This window comes from Dermacentor silvarum, chromosome 6, assembly GCF_013339745.2.
Source record: "Dermacentor silvarum isolate Dsil-2018 chromosome 6, BIME_Dsil_1.4, whole genome shotgun sequence".
Lineage (NCBI taxonomy): Eukaryota > Metazoa > Arthropoda > Arachnida > Ixodida > Ixodidae > Dermacentor > Dermacentor silvarum.
Window position 1 is genome coordinate 121,913,616 of NC_051159.1, and position 22,598 is coordinate 121,936,213.

Here is a 22,598-nt window from a genome sequence, read left to right on the forward strand (position 1 = left end):
GTAGCAGAAGCCCCTAACATACACAGCAGCCTCAATATCAATCATGCACACATTTTGGCTATCCATGCTCTATGAATGTCCTGCCATCAGCTGTGTATGGCTCTGTTGCATTGCCCTGGAATGCCAGAAAGTTCGAATTCATCGTAACACTCATCTGAAATAAATAGAATTTTCTAATTATGAAAGTCTGAAATTATCATGAGTCAACATTCTGCACTATCAATAGCAAAATGTCTCATTTGAAACTACAGTTAAACCGGCTTATAACGAACCTCCATATAACGAATTCCTGGATATAACGAAGTTTTTCTATTCCCCGCCGTTACTCCATAGAAGCACATGTATTTGAGACCTCTATGTAACGAAGTGGCAGCGAGTGACCCCCTTGAAATAAAGAATTTTCCCCGCCGACAACCTAGAGATTTCGCCCTAAATTTTGTCATTTTTGTGCAAGCAGCAACCGGAAGCACCTTCTCCAATGGAATGCGAAGCGAGCGCACGTGTGCGTGCGTGCGAGCGTGTGCAAGGTGGGCTTGCGACCTGGCGATCTTGCCACCGCAGGCGTGACCTTTCCACCTCCCTTAATTCAAACCTGATCCTGCCGCTTGCTGCAGCTGGCCTAGCCCGCCAAGCCGGCACTCTCCTTTTCCAGTTGATGCTGGCGATGCGCTGGCAGATGCTGTGACACATCACACTCGATGAGCGTGGGCACACACTGTCAAACACTGGTGGCGTGTGGAAGCGCCACTGCAGAAGTGAGCGAAGTGACCTTCGTGCTGTTGTCTATTGCTTCAACGCAAACTGAGCGCCGAGGACACACAGCACGCACAAAACTACGAGCCGCCGACACACCTACATTGCCTAGACCACGGTGTTACTTCTAACACCATGGCCTAGACTCTGCCCCAACGCAGATTGCTTTCAAGATACGGCCCGCGCGACCGCGCACTGCCGCGCAGTACGCAGTTGATGCCAGAGTACAGTACAACGCCGCCCGCTATCCCTCCCCCCTCGCTCCCTAGCCGGTGTCTCGAGCGCAACGGAAGAAGGCGCACTTCCTCCCTGCTTTTCTTTCTTGCACGCGCGAGATTTAGACGCGGTCATCGGCTCCCCTCGCAAGTTTTGACCCGCACATACAGCATACGGCACGCGGCGACTGCGTTATCGCCCTTGGACTTTATACGGAACATCTATGAGCCAAAACCAATTTTAGGGCCACAACACGTCATAGACACCATCGTTAGCTAGCAAATACGGATCTCAAGGGCCATACGCGGAAACCCAAAATACGTCATAGTTTGCCAGTTGACGCAGAATTGCCATAGTTGACGCATAGTTGACACAGAATTGCCACGTGACTGGCCGCTCGAGGCACTTTGGATGTATTCGCGGGCTTCTTTCACGCTCGGAAAAACACATTTATGTAGCACGTATTGAGCAACAGAAAGCTGTACCGGGAGTTTTTCATGTTGCTCTACAACTTTCTCATTGACACTTTGATAATTAGGGCAGTACTTCTCGAGTTAGATAATTAATTACATTTACCTAATTAAATCTCAGTAACAAAAAAATTACTAGCGGCTACTCCACTGTACTGGAAACAATACACACTAGGTTTGTTCGCATAACACCGTTCCTCTTTTTTAAAATCGTGCTGCGTGATAGCTGGGACACCGTGTATATAACTCCCATTTTTTAGTTTCCAGCCATACTTCATTCAAATTTGGTTAATTCACACGTATGATACTCAAATAAAAAGTCAATGCCTCTAAGAAGTTGAACTAATGTAAGACAACAGTAGAAGGAGTTACAGATAGAACTAGTAACAGCTGAGTCCAAAGCTATCACACCAGGAATAAATAAGCAATTACAATGGCTTGCTGATTAAAGAAAATTAAACTGAAACAGCCAGTAGGTATAGCACAAGGTCCCTCTAATAAAAAGAAAAAACTGGCACACAGAAAGAACCTCACAGAAGAGCCCACTACATGTGCTGAAGCTCCAAATCTAAACATGGTATATTGGACTGCACAGAGTTTTTTTTTTTTTACTACTCCTCTCTCTCTCTTTCTATGACGATTTATTTCAACCATGAACTATATTATGAGTTTACCCTAGCTGCTGCTTTATTATTGCAGAAAGTGCTTGCAACTTTGCAATGTGTACACTTCGAATGCAAACATCAGCTCTCAAGATTCTGTGAATCAGCTTGAATAATAAACAACAACACAGTAGATGGAAGCAGCATTCCACAGCAGAGCACGTGCTATGACCCTGACCCATCCTGCCATTGAACCTATTCAGAGCAAGGCCCTCCAGTTCCTCGCCGAGCTATCGCCTGTCTTATCAGTGAACCGAAACAATGGAGGCCCTCAACAACGTCTCGTACTGCACAAGCCAGGCATGCTGCATTCTGGCTTAGCAGATTGTGACATCTTTATCAATACACAAACAGGCACTGTGCAATCGCCACTGCTCCACGGCATTGGAACTACGGCAGATTGCACGCTGGGCCTTCTCCAAAGCATAACTGTAAATGCAAAGGCAATTTTTGCTGCACGCAAAAGGCTTCTCAAGGTGCCTACAGCAAAAGACCCATAAATGTGCCACTATCTGTAATGTCTGTAGGTAACAATATCGCAGTCAAAGTACAGAGCTCACTGCTTCTCTTGTGGTCACACAAAGATTTGTGGATGGTCATATATTCGCAAGCGATGGTTGTGTGCTTAATTCTTCAGGTAAGAAGGTACAAAAAAAGACACTTAACAAAGCAATGTTCCCAATAATGCCAGCAAAAATGCAATATATCAGTGATCAATTAAAGCACACCCACACAGTGCAGCTTTACTTGTTTTGCATGTCATCTAACCAGAATGAGACAAGCCACCTGCAAATTGGAAGAAAGCTCATCACAACACACAGAAGTGCAACTATGGCTTATTAAGTCAGAAGTTGATTCATGGGTTGATTTACTGATCTCTTAAAAACTCAAACCAGCACTTCGATTATGGACGACACTGTAGTCTGGGAGCGGGGGAAAAAAAGTGGGGAGAAGCGTCTAAATTAATTTTGACCAAGTATTTTTTCATTCCATTTCCATCGGAATACACATGCCGCAGACAAGAATAAAACATGCAACCTTTCACACAGAAATGAAACATCGCAACCACTAAGCCACCATGGCAGGTTTAGTCAGAAACTGTTTCAAAAGAAGCAGCAGCAACAGTTGTATTAAAAAGTCATAAAATTGCGCAAGATGACACAGTGAAAAAGAAAAGATAGTCATTACGTGTACATGCTTATCAGTAATGAAGGAAAGCGGAAAAGTTCCAATGAGTGAAATGCACTGGAAATGCAAGAACAATAAGCAAGAGAGCATATGGCATTATCCCAGGACATCACATGCACTCTATGTTCCTTTAATTCGGAAACTGCAGAGCAGCGCCTGGGGAGACATAAATTTTGTTTCTTCAATTTACTAAATGCTGCAAGTCTTGTACAGCATTTCAAGGAAAATAGGACATCGGAGCGCATGCAGGTATGCAGACCAATGAAAAGGAAATGTCTCACCAACAGCCCAGTAAACATGACCTTATTCAATTTTTTTACATCTGCTAACCAGCAGACACAGTGTAACCAATGGAATGGAACACAACATAACCTCAGCTATTCTGTAGTAGAGTGAACTGCACACCAAGAAAAACATTAATTTTTAAAATCTTTTCGAAGAGAACCATGAACCTACCTAAATTGCACGCCCTACTCCTGCCTGTACAAACACTTTTCACTGAAGCACACAGAGTGAATCGAGAGCTCTTTCCCAACAGGTAATGTGCGACAAATGCAGTGTTTTCTAAGATGTACTATACATGCTCATGCTGCATACCTCTAACCGCGAGCATTATCTCAATTCTGTTGATTTTTCACTGCTCCTTCCTGCTGCCCTCTGTTATATCGTTCTCTGTGCCAAGCTTTAGGTACTATATGTAACACACTTTTTATGTCGAGAGCGACTACTTGTTATAAAACATGTCACTGAAACATAAAACAATTTCTTGGTTCTTTGTGATCATGCTATCCCAGTGTAAAACATTCTTCAAACTGAGCATACAAGCAAGCAATAAACTGTCTTCTTTTATTATTATTATTATTATTATTATTATTATTATTATTATTATTATTACTCCGACATGGCTTTTGTAACCGTAGATTTATTACACTATCATACCTGCACCAGTAGTTCAAATAAGCACAACATATATTTTGCAGCTCAACAAAAAGTCCAAACAGAAAATTCAATTCTCTGTTCAACTTCAAGTAGCAAAGCCAGATCTTCTTTGCCTATATAAAAATCACGTAAGAATGCAAGATTGTGACTGAGGACTAGCTGTGTCTCTTCTGATGGCTCAGAGAGAGAAGGGAGGATAACCAGACTTAGTCCAGTTTGCTACCCTGCACATGGGGAGGGGAATGGGGTAATGGCTCAGCATCTGCCCTTGAGGTGTACAGGGTGATGAAAGAGCAGCTGCGGTAAGTACAAAAAAGGGTACAAGCTCAGGGCTTCCCCCCCAACAAGGCTCGTTCAGTGATACTTAGTGCCACAGTTTAGTGCAATGCTAAGAAGCATATCACATTCTTTTGCTGCTACTTGATGCACGTTTCTGCCAAGTACAGCAATTCAAGTTTCCTTAGACAGACATACTTTATAGTGGAACGAAATACATACAAACCATTTCCTGTCACTAGCGTTTCCTGAGAAGATACTTAATTAGATGTATGCCAGGCTAACCCCGCCTGCTTCAACATCACCACCACCACCACCACCGCCACCAACACATTGTTTCATTTACTATTTCACTAGTGCATGTCACGTCAGCAAGATTTTGCCTTCTAAGTGTAGTATGGTGCTTTCACTATCTTTCGCAAATGGATAAGCAGCGTTGCAACATCACACTTTATTTTCCCGTTTGCCTTTCATTTGCCCACGATGGTACAGAAAGAGTTCAGTGTAGCCCTCACCCCATGTCACACCCCATCACGGTACACAAGGCAGTCATAAACAGGCAACGAAGTTGAAGAAGATGTATGATACGGCAGGCCTTTTGCTCTTTATCATGCATAGCTGCTGCACGTTGTAGAGATCCCCCCAGATTTTTCTCAGTATGCGGGGGATTTTTGTGCGCATATATTAAGCCTAACTTGTTCACATCTCATTTGTTCACTATGGTACCTTCAACAAAGATGGCAAGAAGCTTCCGCCTTGCCATACCCTTCAAAGCAAGTGACAAGGGAGGTGCAGGGATTATATGTATTGGCAGAAGGCATACATGATTGGCACTGAGTATGATAAAAACAGTTTGCTGCAAAATTTACGACACGTTAGCCAAAGTGTCATAAGGTGAAAGTTCCATAAAAACTATGACACAGATATACACTAGTGAGGTTCACTCTCACATGACAATGAGAACAGGCTGCAATCACTGCACTCGGAAACCAAATTCACTTTTCAGTAAGCTTCAGTAGTTCCCATCCAAAGTTTAAAACACACCCGGTGTACTTCTTGATGCCAGAAAATGCCACACACAAAGATGGACACTCATGAAACAACCAAGAGAAACACATGAAAGGCGTGTGTACCTAGCTTGTGGCAGTTGTTGAGAACCCAGCCATACACGAAGGCCACTTCTTCCAATGCCCGTGGATAACGGTACTCTGGCGACAAGGAGTAGTCCACTGAGAGAATTGGTACGTTAACCAGACGAGCCCAGTCCCTCAGGTAGATCTGTACAAAGAAAAATTGTTACAGAGTGAACGCGGTGTAAAATAAATGTGTGACAAACAATGCAGCTCACACCATAGAAAGCACTGCTCTGTGTTCTCCAGAATAAAGTTGGAAAACATTGCAGATTTCATAGGAGACAAAAATATTAAAAAATTATTTGAACATGCACAAATATTAATGCCAGTATCTTCACCCAAAGCAACAACCTTGTTGCTAACTTAAACTGTGGCACACTGTGAACCTTTTAACTGGAGAGTGCATCTGTAGGGCGCACCAGTTGACCACGCCATGGGAAGCGCATCTAGGGAAGCATGAGTTTCTCGCTGCATAGAAAAGCCTGATTCAAAAGAAATACATTTTTTATCAAGCAGAATATACTCTGCCATCTCTCAGAAAAAGAATAGTGAATGACGGTGAGATGTTTGTTTTCTAAATGGCACCACTTTGGTTTTGTAGACTGAAAAGCGGAGAGCAGGTGGTGGGGAATGCTTCTACAGACTCGTGACTTTCTGGCAGTAGGAAATCTCAATTTTGACGCGAATTGTACCAAACTTCCAAACATGGATTCCGCGAGGAGGCAAAACGATTTGACAAGCAGCGAAAGTGCAGCGTTGCTGGAGCATAGTGACGGCACTGACAATTAATATGTGTCGGAACTCGACAGTGACTTTGACAGCGAAACTGGCAACAGAGAAGACGAGAACGACTTTCGGGATCAGCTTTCAGCAAGTCACTTTAACAACTTCCATGACCCATCAGCAACCAAGAAGTACCTGCACAAAATGTGTGTCCTTTGCACAGAACGCAAAGTACCCAAGGAAGCAAGATGAAGGACTGTTATGTTGCCCCGAGTGCTGCACCATGCTTACAAGACTTTTCACATGAAAACAACCTTCTGAAGCGAAAAGCAGCATAACACAATGTTAAATAAGTAATTATTTGTTGCATATCAACGGTGTTGTAAAAAAAATCTTTTTTCTAGATTAAAACAAAACTTTGAAAAAGCTCCCCAAGGTGTGGTTGTTCTTGAGTAAGCAATTTCCCAGTTAAGGGGTTAACCTATTTTAACTACAGTATTAATGAAAGAACATGCAAACTCTCAACATGCAATTAAATGTTACACGCCATATACAACTGCTCCCGCAACTAATTCTCCCAGAATACAAAAAGAAAAAAAAAAGGGGGGGGGGGGGGACTATGCCCTATAAATGCGAGCCAGGTCATCCATTTCATCTATCAAATGAGATAGATGAAATAGATGAAACCAAACCTTAAAGCAACTGTCTCTAACAAGTGTCTATAAAGAAAAAAAATGTAGAGAGTCATTACACAAGCTTTTTGGAATTAAGTTTGTGTCACACTGTCACAGCAACCTGTGACATCCATGAATAATGGTCATGCTCCCTTTGAGCTGGCTAACTTTTTTTTTTCTGCCATACTTCTGAAAAAATTGTACAGGCATAGTTCCTATTGCTTCCAGGATGTATGCGCTGCATGAATGAAAAAGATAATTACTGTGCAGAAAAATACACCAAAAGTACCAGTGATAGTAATACTCTGCACAAACCACACAGTCTTGCATTTCAACAGAGTTCTTCAATTGCAAGAGGCCTTGCAAGGTGTACACCAACCTTATGTTTTTTTCGTATTCTCTGATCATTGCTACTTTTCTCTGACCAGTTCTCCTTGTGGCCCATAACAACTGCTGCTCTAAGGAAGGCAAAATGTTTTTTTTTTTTTAAAGTACTGACAAACAGTGTAAGCTAATTAATTTTAATAATTCCTTATCCCGAGTCCTAATTAAGCCTGGCATGATGCACAATGGGATAAATATTTAAACCACATGTGCTAAGCATTTTATCCAGGATTTGCACTTCATAAACCAAGAGACAGATCAAGTTGTACATTTTATATATTCAGAACATCTTTCTTTTTTTCTTTGTTCTTGTGTCAAACATGCCATCATAAACCTCAATAACTAAGTTTCCCACATGACAGTGAATAAGGCAAGAATGCTCTGCCTGTTCTCCTGTTGTTTCTTTGTCTCGTTTTTTTTTTTTTTTTTTTTCCCCATAAGAGCATAGTTCCTCAATATTTCCTCCATGCTTTTTAGATTTTCTTTAGAAAAAGGCACCTTGTTCTGATTATTCATGTCACACATGTGACTAATAAAGAAATTTTAAGTGTTGCTGTACTGCATTTTGTGTTTATATCCGATCTCTATACACACCTCGTGGGACTCAGCAGACTGGGCAATGAAGCCACCACCATGAAAATGCAATATGAGACCATGAGAAGGTGGCAGGACATCAGACGAGTTGAGAAGGTTGCTTGGCAGCAGTGATTGCTAAATGCAAAAGAGAAAAAGAAACAAAATAAAAACAAACAAAAAAGAAACAATGTTTTGGGCATGACCTTCAACTCTAGCCAAGTACGCACTGTCCAGTGTCATAAACAAAGCAAGAAGGGCCATGGATAACAGCTCTTTCAAGTGCTTGCTTTGCACTGGTTTGAACTAGAAGATCTTTTACAAAACAAATAGTAGTAACCTATAATCAGAATATTGTGCTCGAACAGCATCACTTCTTTGTATGCTTCTGTCTGCTTTACAAGATTAAAAGTGTGCGGAAAAAAAAAAAGTATTTGTCCAGTTGTACAGAAAAGCATTTAGATAAGCTACTACTATTATGCAGTTTACAAAAACACATTTTACATGTAGAACTAGCTTCAGAGTACTAGGAGTAGCTTGCACGAAGTTATATAACTATGTGTGTGTGCATGCTTGCGTGCAGGAGAGGGAAGGGGGTAAACAAACTTATGCACCGTTAAGAAGCTATGCCATTGGCAGTACGTTGCTCCACAGTAAGTCGACAAGTCAAAGTAACAAAGGAAAGAAATTACGCGCAGATTCCTTGCATTGTGGGAATCTATGTTATGCAAAGCATTTTACAGGTAGCTGGCTATCCAGAATCATTCGGTGTTCTGCAAAGCGTTACCTGGTGGACCAGGTAAGTGTTGACGTGACAAGACGATGATGATGGTGACAATGATTGTATGGCGAATACAGCATGATTTGTACTCCGGCCCGTCAACCTGAGTTTATGACATGCTGAGTGTTGGGTTTTATATAGGTAGTGGACAGGTGTAAGCTAGAGAAACACATATTGTGACGTCATCTGCAATTAAGTGTTAAACAATCGTACCGTACTTACGTCTATGTCACGTAGTCTACATTAGAACGACAATAGAATCTGTACTCCAGTGGACAAACATTAAAACCTGTTCAACCTGGGCTGACCATGAAGGCGGTGCAATGTTGCACAGCCTAACGTTAGCTGTTATGAGGTCAGGACTGGGGAATGCGGGCCGGTCCCGAAGACAGCGTAGTCTAAGACAGCATCTCAAAGTGGTAGATGTCATGAGAAAAGAATGAGTGTGAGAAACTGGCACATGCCACACATGCCAATTACCTCAAAGGGCTAAGTTGGCTTTGGCACAAGAGATGTATATGTGCAAATGTAGCCTAATGGCTGCAGTCCTGGAAGACAAAGGTTCAATCCAAGCATAGGTCAAGCCCAAAATGCGGCGAGGCAGGAACTTACTTAATTATTGCAAGCATCAGCTCTGTCAATAGGCAACTTATTGTTGCCTCTGCAAACCTTTTTAACAAATGGTAAGTTTATGCACAGATAATCTGCTTCACGAGAGCCACTTATACTTGCTTCCAGCTAAGTGCAAGTGAAAGAAAATGAACAAGACTTTGTTATCTACTTGGCAGAATATTTCCCCAGACACTTATTTAAGTGGAATGTTATGTGGCTGCCAGATACCTCGAAGCAGTAACCCTTTACATCCAGTAGACAAGCTAGGCACGTCCCCACGCTTTGCATACCAGCTGCCATGAACGAGCTGGGCTAGAGCACGGAGTAAAAAGTGCCAATTTATTTCACCAAATACAATCCAAGCACATCCACGCAGCTAGTTCTGTTTTTTCTGTCACAGATAGTGCTGAAAAAATTGGAAATCTCGGTGGAAGCATTTTTAAAATTGGCAATAAGAAAAATGGTGTTAGGTGGGCAGCACACTTAATTAATAAGTAAGGCCATTAATACAGACCACACTAAATGAGGCCTTCCTATAGCACTAATTGTGACCCCACGTGGCAGTGAGCTGCAGTGACAACTCTCACAGGACAGGGAAGTCGTGTCTCGTACGTTTACTTTTATTAAACTTTAATTGACACTGAAAAAGCAAAGTTCAAGCAGTGCAGTGTAGCCTACTTTCTTTAACATACAAGAAAAATTTTATTATTGTTCTCCGAATAGATATATAATTCTCAAATGTATTTCTCGCATTTATTTATTGTGCCAATTCCATCAACCATTTTTAAACAATTGGTATTCTGGTAACGTTTTCAAAAGTAATTTGGGAGGTAAAGGGTTAAAACTTACTCACTGCTACAACTCATTACAATACTATGACATATTAAACAGTCACAGCTTACCATTCCATCTCTAACTGCAGATGACAGTAGCCGGCATCGTACAGGAGCAGGGGGACCATGAGCTGAGGGAAAAGGGATCTCTACAAGAGTGGACGGTTCGTCGACCTTTGGCAGGCCCAGACGTTCAAGAGGAACCACCTACATCGCAGCAAACTTGCAGCGACGAAGAAATAAACTTGTTCACTTTCTATAAGCGGGAAATAAGAGGCAGGTATCACACAGGGACAAGCTTCTTTCTTATCCTGACAAAGAAGAAACTTCTAAGCTAGCGCACACTGCACAAGGTGTATTTTGTGCTGCCAACGTCTTCTTGTCTTAGAGATACAGGTCAAATGATGCAAGTGACCACACTCTTTCTCTGCCTTGCATGACAGGATCCATAAGCATGAGACTCTCGTATAATAGATTCAAGAAAAGGGGAGAAGCTCAGCAGATGCACAATCTCGCTAAAGGGGATACTTCCATTTCACTACATTGCACAATTAGAACCCAACTTAAGAGCAAATTCCAATGGTCAACTTGCAGCAAATATTTTTCTACTCTATAGATGAGAATGCATATTTGTATGGTTGATTAGAACTGCATTAACACACTCATTTTCCTATCATATGTTATTTCTTAGATATTTGTAAAACTATTAATAAACAAAGGACTTGCCCTGAGTCAACTTTCTATAAAATTCAACCATCACAAAGGGCAGTTAGAAGTAAAGGCTTTCACAAAAGATGTTACTAAATAAACTACTGGAGTGAAGAAGGAACACACACCTTAAGAAGAACCTGCTCATTAAGTGACCACATAGATTTGAGAAAATCAGGTGTGGACGTTCTTGCGCATTTCCACCATCTGCTTGGCTCGCAGTTCTGTATCCATGCTGTATTTTCCGAACCTCCAGATCAACGTTGTGGTGCTTCCAAAGTTGCTACCAGTTTGGTAATAGTGGTCCCTGTAGGCTGACAAAACAGCATGGCCTTTACGTAGTGTCCGCCTGATAGCATCGCAAAACTGAAAGGGAGATAAAAAGCCAGCTTAAGCAATGCTATATGCATCAGTGGGATTTACAAAGGATAAATGAATGCACAGGTGACTTACTACAACAGCCACTATATTAAGGGGACCAATGAACTGCACCTCTCCTTTCCAATCCTCTCCCACCCTCTAACCCCACCCCTTTCTTCGTGCCACAATGAAAAGCTTATCATCAAAAGCACTAAGTCTTCAGCTGTTATTTAGAAAACATGCGAAAAGATTCTTAACAGAAATTTTCAATCTGTGAATTTTCTCCATTATGCATGTGCAGACATTGGCAATACTGTTCATAATTGAAATCATATGCCAGATTTGGATTGCCTACCCCCGTTGGTATCTCACTGCAAAGTTTGGCAACAGATAGCATCATCCTTAATAGTGACGGCCGGCTGAGAAGTTGAAATAAAAATGACTGCAGCTTTAGCAGCAGGAAGTGTCTTCTTTAAATACAATATTAATTAAAGTTTTGAAACCCATATCTGCAACTTGTGACAGCTCTCTCCAACAGCTTACGGTCTTTCATGCACACTTTTTTGGTCAGATATTCCAATACAGCCCAATGTGGTGATACGAAGGGTGGCAGAGGCACTCACCAAACACCACAATCAACAGTATTGAGCCAGCAGAGCCTAGATTGGTGTTTAAGGACTGACAAGATGAGAGACTGGAAAAGTTATTCCTCAAAGGAGCCAGAAGGAGGAAGGGAAAGGAAGTGTGCAGGAATTATGCAAGCTGAAGTGCCAGCTGAACAATAACAGGCACTGAGCTGCACAGTGCGTCAACACGAGGAGCAAAGGCAGCATGATTTTCAACAAAAACAATATGTTGTGATCCGTGTTGTGCTCTCTTCTTCACATTTTTGTTTTAGCACTAAATTTTTCAACAAAAAAACCATAGTCCACACACAAAAAAAAGGACATTTGAAACTGTGACAGTCCTAATGCGAGCAAGGAAATATTTGTTGATGAAAAGAAGAGCACAGTGAACAGCTAGAGGCATCTGCATTTATGTGAGATTGTGTGGCATGTAAACTGACTGCATTAACAATGTTGCATACCAGAGTGTCATCTCATACCATTTTGCACAACCTTTTTGTGAGGTGAGTAGTAAATAATTTTTTTAGGGATAAAGCAAAGCTTGCTTCCATCATTGTGAGACATTAGAACCACGAGCTCAGGACACATTCTGGACAGCCATCAGTCCTTTCACGAATAAAAGATAACAAAAAATGATTTACTTAACGTTCCAGCTCAGGTATGTAAGTCTTGTTCAAAAAAGAACACAGAAAGAAAGAATGAAAAAGGACTACAAAATCAGTCTGCTTGAGGGAAGAGGTGCCGTGGCCCATTTTCTTTATTTTTTTTTATCAATCAAGCAGCATTATAAATGCAAGGCAATGACAGAGTTCAGAAAATCTTAACGAGATTGTAATTTTATCTTATTAAATTTCCACAAAGCTTTGTATTGTGCTGTGTGCAATGAAAGAACATTGACTTTTTCAAGCAGATGCTTTCATAAGCCAATCTTCTATGACAATTGTTACTTAATAGCTAGCTCTTTTCCGTAATAAATACAGGGTGCCATTAAGTCACAACAGTTGATCAGCAATATATGTTTTCACACAAAAATCACAAATTCGAACACTTGCATTCCAGACCACCTACCCACATGGGATAATTACAAGGACTACAGATAATGAAAGTCGCCTAAATGGAACTTTGAGATAAAAGATACGAGGGGACAAATTTTAGTTGCTCGCCATAGGCATGACAATAACAATCAGGAGCCAAATGGAACCACCGCTTCTGTGAACTTTGGCAAAATGAAACTAGAGCTATTATGGCACTCAACAGCTACAATACAGAATAGGAAATAGCAGGGTAATGGCGAAGTAGATCTAATCTATCAAGCAATCACAATCACACCACGCTTATATCAAAGGCTGCTTTGCAAAGTGTATGTTGCTCTGCTTGCTTCATGAAAGGCAACAAAGAAAAAGTGGCTACACGAAGTGCTCATGATTGATCAGATAACGAAAGTAATCTATGTAAAGCTATTCATTGTGTCAAAGTGATAAAGATGAGCAAGACTCCGCTGACAGTTACACAGTCAGTGATTAGAACAGTTTCGGCATTATTTATAACACAGTGGCCTTCCCAGAATTCTCCAAAAATCTTTTCACAAACACATATCTTTTGCAACAGTCATAAAAATCAAAGCAACAGCACGGCACCTAGTCCTGTCCTGTTCCGTTACAGCCAGAAATGTGCTCGTTTTCAGTGCTATTATGTTTGAACATTTTATTTCGAGATGTAGTAGTCGAAACATATACTGTGACACATAAAATTACAGCCTGATCACTGATGCTTTGAATGAATGCATAGCAGTAATAATTGCTCACACAATTTTTCAGAATTCTTATGTGAAACATCACAGAAGCACCTGAAATAACATGATTGAAAGTAACAATTTGTTATTTTTAGTATAAGTACTGAAAGTAAAAAAAAGAAACTGAAATATACAAAATATGCACCTGGTTCCTAGTTCCCAATTTCGTAAGCCAGGTCACGCAAATAAGATATTATGAAGATTTGATGGCATCAATACTAGCCATAGTGATGCCCATGCTATGTGGCAAAGCAGTACGCAAATGCGAAAATGGGTAAGTTCCTATTGTACAGGGAGAATTTGATTTTACTCATAGCGGCAGGCTCCTGGTTTGTTTTTTACTCCATTCTTTAGGCTCACAAAGCAACGGTTGTCAGGTCAAGGAGCATCATATTTGATCATTACATTCGATCAGCATTTCTGGGCAAGCAAGGTGGTCTACTGTGCATACAACTGGCACTGGAGCCTCACGTGCTTTGTTATGTTGCTTTGCTGTACAGTAATGTAGTGTTGCACAATATTGTACAGTAATGAATAAGGGCACTTACACAGACAGGGTTCAAAATGTACAAGATTAGACAAGTAGTCAAACTGCGGTCAAAGGTCAGTCTGAAATCAACTGTGTGCTCTTGTACGAGTGAAAACCCCATACGACAGGTAGGATTGCTCGTAATAATTTGTGCATATGCTGTCGAAGCGCATTTATTCATAATAAAAGCAATCCGCTGTGGGGAAAATAAAGTTGCGCTTGATATTATTAGTTGAACACAATTATCAAAATAGCACGCATTCATGGGGATCCCCCCCTACTATTGCTTTATACATAATTAAGACAGCCTATACGTCGGATCGGAAAATTGACAACCCGAGAGAAGTTCCTGCGTCTTCACTGCTGCTGTCATTTAAAATTATGTTGCAGAGTCAACCAAAGCGTGAGTCTTGCGTCTTTTTATTGAAGAAATGCTAGGAGCACTTGGAGTCTAGTTTTGACGACACCTCCCAGTGGAAGTTTTATTTTTTCCAGACTCCCCATTCTGCTAAACATTGACAAATCTGAAAAATGGTTAATGTTCAGTCTATATTTCATATGGTGCATGATGTTGCTAGTAGCAGAATTCTGCTTACCAATGCGCAGAAAGACTGTCGATCAAATTGGTCTATTTCTATAGGCACGGTAACAAAATAGTTGTTTAGTGCAGGACAAAGGCCTCTCTTAGACGAATAGAATTTTGCGTGTCATGAGTTAATTAAACCCTACCTGCACCCTCATATTTTCTTATGTAATTCGCTGCAGTCAAACCTTGATTATAATGAAGTTGGACCAGACACAAATATACCTTTATTATATTCTACATATGTTATAAATGTACACACTGACATTGGCAAAAAAAAAAGTGAAGGTGTCTATGCAACAGAAATGTATGATGCCTTCGTCAGGCCAGCAAAGGTGTCCTAGCTGTCAGTGTTGATGGCCCATCGGTGACTTGCTGAACTGATACGCATCATGTGAACGACGCTAAATGACACACATGTGCTCTGCAACATTGTTAATACTCAACTGTGCGATCAGTATGATTCCACGGGATGGACACATAACCAGAATGTGCCATTTTAAGTTGATCTTGCTGGATATCAGTCACTTTTGCTACCAGGATAGACACTTTGAGATATAAGTGAACAAATGGTTGCTTTGCTATAACCAATGTCATGGATCTTCAATTTTTAGTTTCGTAATAGCAGCAGAATACTCTGTGAAAAGCCACATAATCGACCAACCAAATTTTATGATAATTTCATCATATCAGACAATTCGCTATATCGAGATTCAACTGTATATTAAAATTCTCTACCACCCCTGATTATTTTCACCTTCCTCCTAACACCTACTCTGTTACTCTAATAAAGCACTGATGCATTATCACCCACTTCCTAACAGAATTCCGGGTAGAATATCATCAGCTGTTATTTGATGTGTCATCCATACTGCTGCCTTCACATCCGTAAGCATTAAGCCTAGTATTTTCTTTTCAATAACTTGTTTTGTGGTCTTTAGATTCTTTTCAAGTTTCTGTTCAATACTGATAGCCATACAGATTTCAGACTTTTAAAGTTACATTACACATATGGATAAATGTATTATATAAGAGAAGCTCCCATTGTCAGTGACTGTACGGTGACCCACTTTACTCTTCAATGTTGCAGAAAGAATAAATTGCAATGAAAAAACATAATAAACAAGGAAGTCTTATGTTTCAGAGTGTAGTATGGCTGTATCAAGGGCAACTGCTAATAACAAGAACACTATACAATGTTAATTGAAAATTTCAATCAAAAAACAATTACACAATGCAAAACAAAGATATAAAAGAAGCCTATAAAGAGGTAAAGCACAACGGCAAGCATAAAGGCAAAGCACAACAATCAAAAGCTCAGCAAAAAAAGAAGTAGGGATAGACATGTTAAAAAAATGATAGCTTAATTAAAGCCAGTGCAATAGAAAGAAATTTAATGAGTTATTTATACAAAGAATGAGAACAATGAAGACCATAGAACCAAATATATTCCACATCAATAAAGCATGCAGCAGTTAAAAACAGCAACAATACTTCTGCCTACATCAATAAAAATTTATTTGGTATATACAGTAATGATCTTATTAGCAGAGGATATTTTGTTCCAAAATAAAACACATGAAAAGGGAACTGTCTACCATGGTTAGTACCTACTTTTGGAAGAAGGAAGTTATTAACTGAAGCAAGAACTTGCATTATTAGTATTGACCAGATATGCTGTTAAAATTATTGCAACAGGGACTTCCTTTTTGTACAACCTGAACAAAAGACAGCAGCTAACTAGCTCATAGACAGTCAGAATATTACTGCCATGAAGGAGTTTTTTGCCATTAGTATGGAGTGGATTAAACATAAGCAACCTTACAGCCTGATTCTGTAATGTGTGCAACAATATCAGATATGTGAGCTACACTAAGGGGTGTTCATAAAGTTTGTACTACCAGTACTACAAAATGGAGCATGCATATACAACAGGCATCAAAATGAGCGCACATCTCTCTTAGTTTTGGTGGAATATAAAAATTACATTCTTTGTAGTGTGGAACCTTATGAGCGCCCCTCTTATATCCCCCAAATTATATACCATAATTAACATAATAGTGAACTAAGGTGTAATAGATGTAAGTGTAGAGCACCTAAAAATAGGACAAGCTTTGATGATGATCTGGACGCCCATACACTGTTTCTTTTTTTCTTTTCCTTGTGATGTGATGCTACTTCAGGTTACAATCCAGTTCAACACCAAATAATGTGCAGCAGTTGTCAGCTGCACACAGTCCACACTGAGAATATCTGCCTGTCAGTTTGTTATCAAAAATGGCATGAGCGAAAAACAAGCGATATATATATATATACACACTGACAAACCTCATTGTAATGAAACAGGATATAACGAAGTAAGGAAAATTTTCCTTGAAATCTCCATGGAGATTCATATTGCAGTACATGCAATAATGAATGTAGAAGTATTGCATATACTGAAGTAATTTTGCCTTCCCTTTCAATTTCATTATAAGAAAGTTAGGTTATAACAAGTAGGATTGCAAGTTGAAACGTTACATTTTTTGTCAGCCAAGACCTGGATCACGCAACAATTCTATTCCAATTCTGTTCCTTCTCACACTTTGTCAGTGGACCAAACAACACTCTGCCAACATTATCCCCAGGATTGACCAGTTATGAGCAGGTGATGATATGAAAGGAAAAGCATTTTCTGAAATTTTGCCATTTCAGATACTCAAGTGTTGTAAGTAATGGCGGGATTTTCTTAACAGAACAATGTCACCTGTGAACTACAGCTTGCCAGGATGTTTCCAGTCGATCCTTACACCTAATCCATTCCCAATCTAGTATTTCAATTACTTCTTGCAAGCAGGCTACGAATAAAACAGAGAGATTGTGCAACTTTGCCTGACACCCATTTGGACTGATATTCTTACACTATTTCGTGAAGCTATGCAATTCTTGGATATATTTTCTGAGACTTTCATATGTGCCTCATTCATACCTTCATCACAAAATGCCTGCATGGCTGCTTGCATCTCAACCGAATGAAATCAATTTTTATAATCCACAAATGCCACATGATGGGATGTTTATCATATTCTGAAGATTTCTCAACAATGTGATGATGGATATAAATTTGCTTAATAATGCATCTAAACATCGACCTGTTCCCGGCGCTAAGTGAAATGAAATGGTACTCCGATTCTACTAAAAATTGCCTATCTGCTTTATTGAACCTTATAGCTCCAACTTTTTACTTCTTCAACCCCACTTTCTTTATGAATTACTATAATTTCAGCACTGCATGTCTCTGCATGGTGCATTTGTAATCGTGAGACACTGTGCACAAAATGTTGCATAGTGTTTGAACATTACACCCTTGTTGTTTTTTTGTTACTGCTACTCCATTATCTCCTACCACTTTTATCGTGGACATATCTTGCGGGGCCATTCAAACTTAATCCTTAATATATCCTTAGTTACACTCGGAAACCCTAGTTACAATTGGAATTTCCATATCATTGTCACAACCATTTTTTAAGGAATGTACTGCCCATCATAAGCTGTGCCTCCATAACTACAATATTTGCGCCATACACATTTGATATCTCCAGGTTCCCATTCCTGGTACAAAGTTCTACGAGCACGCTTGAAGTGCCAGATGCTCAAGCATGTTACAACTTCTCAAGTTGTCATTAATGTGTTTGGTGCATGTTCCTTGTATAAAAGTTCAAATTTTGCTTTGATCATTTTGCTTATAAAAGTACAATGTCTGAAAAAAATTTCACATTTCCAGCACTTAGGGAGAAAAGGAACATCTCATACCAGTGTAACACAGGACCCTTCGATTGCTATCGAGATGGATTGTGATCAAATTTCTCGATCATGATTGGTACGATTGGTTCCTTTGTGCGAGCTGAAGAAGGGAGCCAACTGCAATTGAGAAATTAGATCGCTCACACACTCAATCGCAATTGAAAGTGCCCCATGTGACTGAAGTATTAGAAGAAAGAGAAGGCGACCCGGGGTGGGAAGGATGTTGGTCTTCAACTTATTTTACTGCCCAAAAAAATGCACCTAAGAAATCCTGCAGCAACATGTGTCCTTCCTGTACTGTTGTCTTTTCTTACTTTATCCTAAGGTGTTTTCTTTTCTCCCCAAAGCCCTGGAAATGTCTCCAATGCCTAAGTTCCCCTAGCCTTGTTTCTGCCTTGAAAGCCTGAGCATAAATAAGAAAATAAGAATATAAAAAATCAGGAATGACACTTAGATCTAAAAATGCTATCTTTTACTTCTTGAATATGTCTAGGTACGTCATACAATCAACTATCATAAATAGGTGCATGTGTCTGCATAATTGTTGTTTAATGTGTGACTCATGTAGCTTAAGAACTTGCACAGACAATGGCTAGTGCTGAGTATAAAATGCAGGCAAGAGCTAGTCAGACAGTGAAATATAGGTGTATACTTATTTGAGTTTGTTTTAACTTAAGACTACAACTCAGCAACACAATGCAGTCACCAAATGTAGAGCCTAGGCGACACCTGCATATTTATGAACTGTTGTGTTGTGCACCTATGTGTACAAAGTCCAGTCATGCCAAAAAATTTCAAACTGGTCATTTTGGAAGCTGAAAAGCCTCTGTAGAGTGTACAAGTGTTCTTTTTAATGTTGAAGACTTCATTATTTATCACACTGCATCGACATCCCCCCCCCCCCTTCCTCAGTCAGTATAGTACTTCAGTAGTGCAGTATATAACTGCTCGCTTCACTGAGCCAAGCAGGCAAAAGATAAAGATAAGCTGACCTTCATAGAAAGGGGGAGAGAATGGAAGCACATGATATCAAAGAAACATACAAGACAAAGATGTGAGCATAGTGGTACCACATATATCCTCTGATAGTGTCACTCTCTCGCAGTACAACAGGATATCGGGTAGACGATGAAAGACGCCAGCTTTGCAAATGCAATACCCGCTATCCAATGCATAGATATGCAGTTATGAATACTGCACGCTGGAAAACTACAGCTTGCATTTTATCGCACATAACGCACTGCAGGTGATACAGCTGACTCTATACGGCTGCTGGACAAACAACGAGAAGCCATTCATCCCACAGCCTGTGACAAACATACCAACCAGCACAAACTCTACACACATGAGGAAAGAGGAAAGAAGTCAATGAAGGAAAACTCTGTCCGAGTGCAGCAATAATGTGTTTTCATCCAACTCACCTTGTTGTGTAGATTTCCAACAAGTGACTAGAACTGGGTATATATATTTTTAACAGTATATCAACAAACATTTCATAACTCCAACGGGCACACATCAAACATACTAAATTAAAAATTTATCTTTGCAAATGACATGCACCACAGGCGTAAATATATTATTTCACAGGTATAAATATATTTATTTTACTGCGCGTTAAGCCACTGAGTGTCAGTTTTCGTTCAGGAATGACGAATAAGAACGTCTAACAGGAGCCCAGATTTATGCATGAACAATTTGCACCCGCTGATAGGTGCGGTCGTTTACCTTCGCGTATGTGACTGTGTGTGTGTGTCGCTTGCTGTGTCATTAACTTGGAACACCTTAATCACGAAGAATACAGCGAATGCAAATCGAACCAAGCCTTCTGTGATATATGCCTCTGTAATGTTCCGCTGTGAGTAAGTTCTACTTTCAGCTGGTCTCTTAAGAAGATAGAAGATAATTTACGCATCACTTACGTAAAATCCCATGCAGCGGCCGTAGAAGGATGTGGGGTCAAAGTTGTCAAACTCCTTAAACAAGTCGTTAAACTTCATGTTTTCATCCACGAACAGACTGCCTTTATCCGTGTGCTCCATCATCTGCTCCAGGATGGACATGCCGACTTTCAGGCCGCGCAAGATGCCGACGTGGTCGCCTAATTCCTTCGCGAAACTTTCCCCTCGAAAAAACGGCGAACCGCGCTTCATTTGCAGCGCTCTGCATAGTTTGGCAGCCAAGAAGATGAACCGATCCACGACTGTGATGATACTTCGAAAGCCGTTCGCAGGCGTCTCCGAGTCGAAGTCAAACAGGTGCGCTGAACTCGATATTCTGTAAGCAGAGTCTTCGACCCAATGCAGCAGTTCTTGCATCGAGTTCAGGTGCGCGAGTATTTTACTTCCCGTCTCCGTCTCCACTTCTCTGAAGTACTCGATGTTCGCACGGATCATTGTCGTCAGCATCTCGTAGAGGCCGGAGCCTGGCCTCCCGATACGTGACATGTTCACCAGACTGCAGCGTCCAGGTGCCGAGTCTGGCCTGCAGTCCTCAAGGTTTTCCGAATCGCTGCCACAGCACAACATTTGCTTGACATGACCGAGTTGCACGCAGCACAAAATCCTGTTTCCTCCGACCGGAGACGGAGGGAAACGAAACGCACCGACAGAAAACGTGAGATGCGTAGAGAGGAAGGGGAAGGCAGGAAGAGGAAGAGAGGGAAAACGGCAGGGGCGGAGAGCGCGGCGCGCTTCACCTTGCGGCAGTTTGCGAAACTAATCCCTGATGAATGCATCGATCTCGCACAGAAATAGCTCGTGCTGATGAGGTAAAAAAAAAAAAAAAAAAAGAGCGCTTATTTCGCCGCGCTAATTGACTCGACGCTTCCATCTAAAAAGTGCTTTGCGCGCAGTGACAGCCTGTCTGCAGCTCTGAGTTCTGCAAGCACCGAGTGTCGTACATAAAAACAACTATAAATAGTGCGCAATTAGCGGGCTGGGACCAAAAGCCACTGTGGCATGGGAAGTAATGCTTTTTTGCGCCCCTGCGTGCCTGGGACAAACCCACATAAATGTAAATAAAGTATTGACATTGGTATCGGTAACTCGAACACAGCAGTGGTTGCAACTTCATCACTCTTAAGTTTTGCAATCAATGACACTTAATCATTATTATTAACACTTTACCATTACCTGTGTGAGCACCATACATATAATTACGACCAGATGATGAGGATCGAGGCTGAAAAATGAAGAAAATAAATTTTGTTTAAAAGGAGGACAAAGCAACGTATAAAATATATGCTGTCACAAATAGACTAATATAACGCATATGTATATAACAAACATACAGTAAACAGTCGTTTCACCTAGATCGCTTTATACAAAATGTCACTTTATCCCCTTCAGTCACGAATTATGATAGACTTTCGATAAATGTATGAAATTTACAAATATTTATGCCAAGGTACTGCATGCTCCATTGAAAGCAAATCTAGGTAGTGGAAGGACTCCTTGTGCATATTATGATGACTCATTATAATTATAGAGTTATCGAATATCTGCTTAGTGATCAGTCAGTCATACTACGTTTCTTCATAAAATAAATTTAGTAAACCGCTCGAATTACATACACAATTTAATTATTCGCTGCAAGCATTACTAGAAAGGAAAAAAAGTTATTTCACAGCTGCTACCAAACCGCTTCACGTCGAACAGCCCGTCAAACACGGTAGTGCCTTCACCAAAGCGGTCGTCTATAGTGACACATTGCACTCAGAAATAAAATGGAGGTGCGTTAGGGTAAGCGGAATTTTCAAGTTACTATAAGCTTAATGTTCGCGATCTATTCCTTGACACCACTGCAGAGAAATTGCGAAAATAAGTCGCGTACACAAATGTGTACGCCGTGACTGAAGGGGTTATTTTAATGCTTTTCATGGTCCCAGCTACACACCCATGTGAAAATTTCCAACTGGGATCAAACTATAGTCTCAACTGGAATCAACTGGTTCCAGCTGGCAACCAACTGGTCCCAGTTACACACAAACTGGTGCAATGCA

General features: G+C 40.6%; 1 protein-coding gene across 1 annotated transcript in view; it reads right to left on the reverse strand.

The window, feature by feature from the left end:
- The window catches only part of LOC119455920 (hormone-sensitive lipase-like), a 32,933-nt gene extending 11,694 nt beyond the window's left edge, over window positions 1-21,239 (reverse strand). The window contains 7 exon segments of the mRNA XM_037717454.2: window positions 5,638-5,782; window positions 8,013-8,129; window positions 10,287-10,424; window positions 10,426-10,473; window positions 11,054-11,101; window positions 11,103-11,291; window positions 20,518-21,239. Coding sequence (XP_037573382.1) covers window positions 5,638-5,782; window positions 8,013-8,129; window positions 10,287-10,424; window positions 10,426-10,473; window positions 11,054-11,101; window positions 11,103-11,291; window positions 20,518-21,123 — 1,291 coding nt within the window. The 5' untranslated portion in view covers window positions 21,124-21,239.
- Window positions 21,240-22,598: the final 1,359 nt, after the last annotated feature.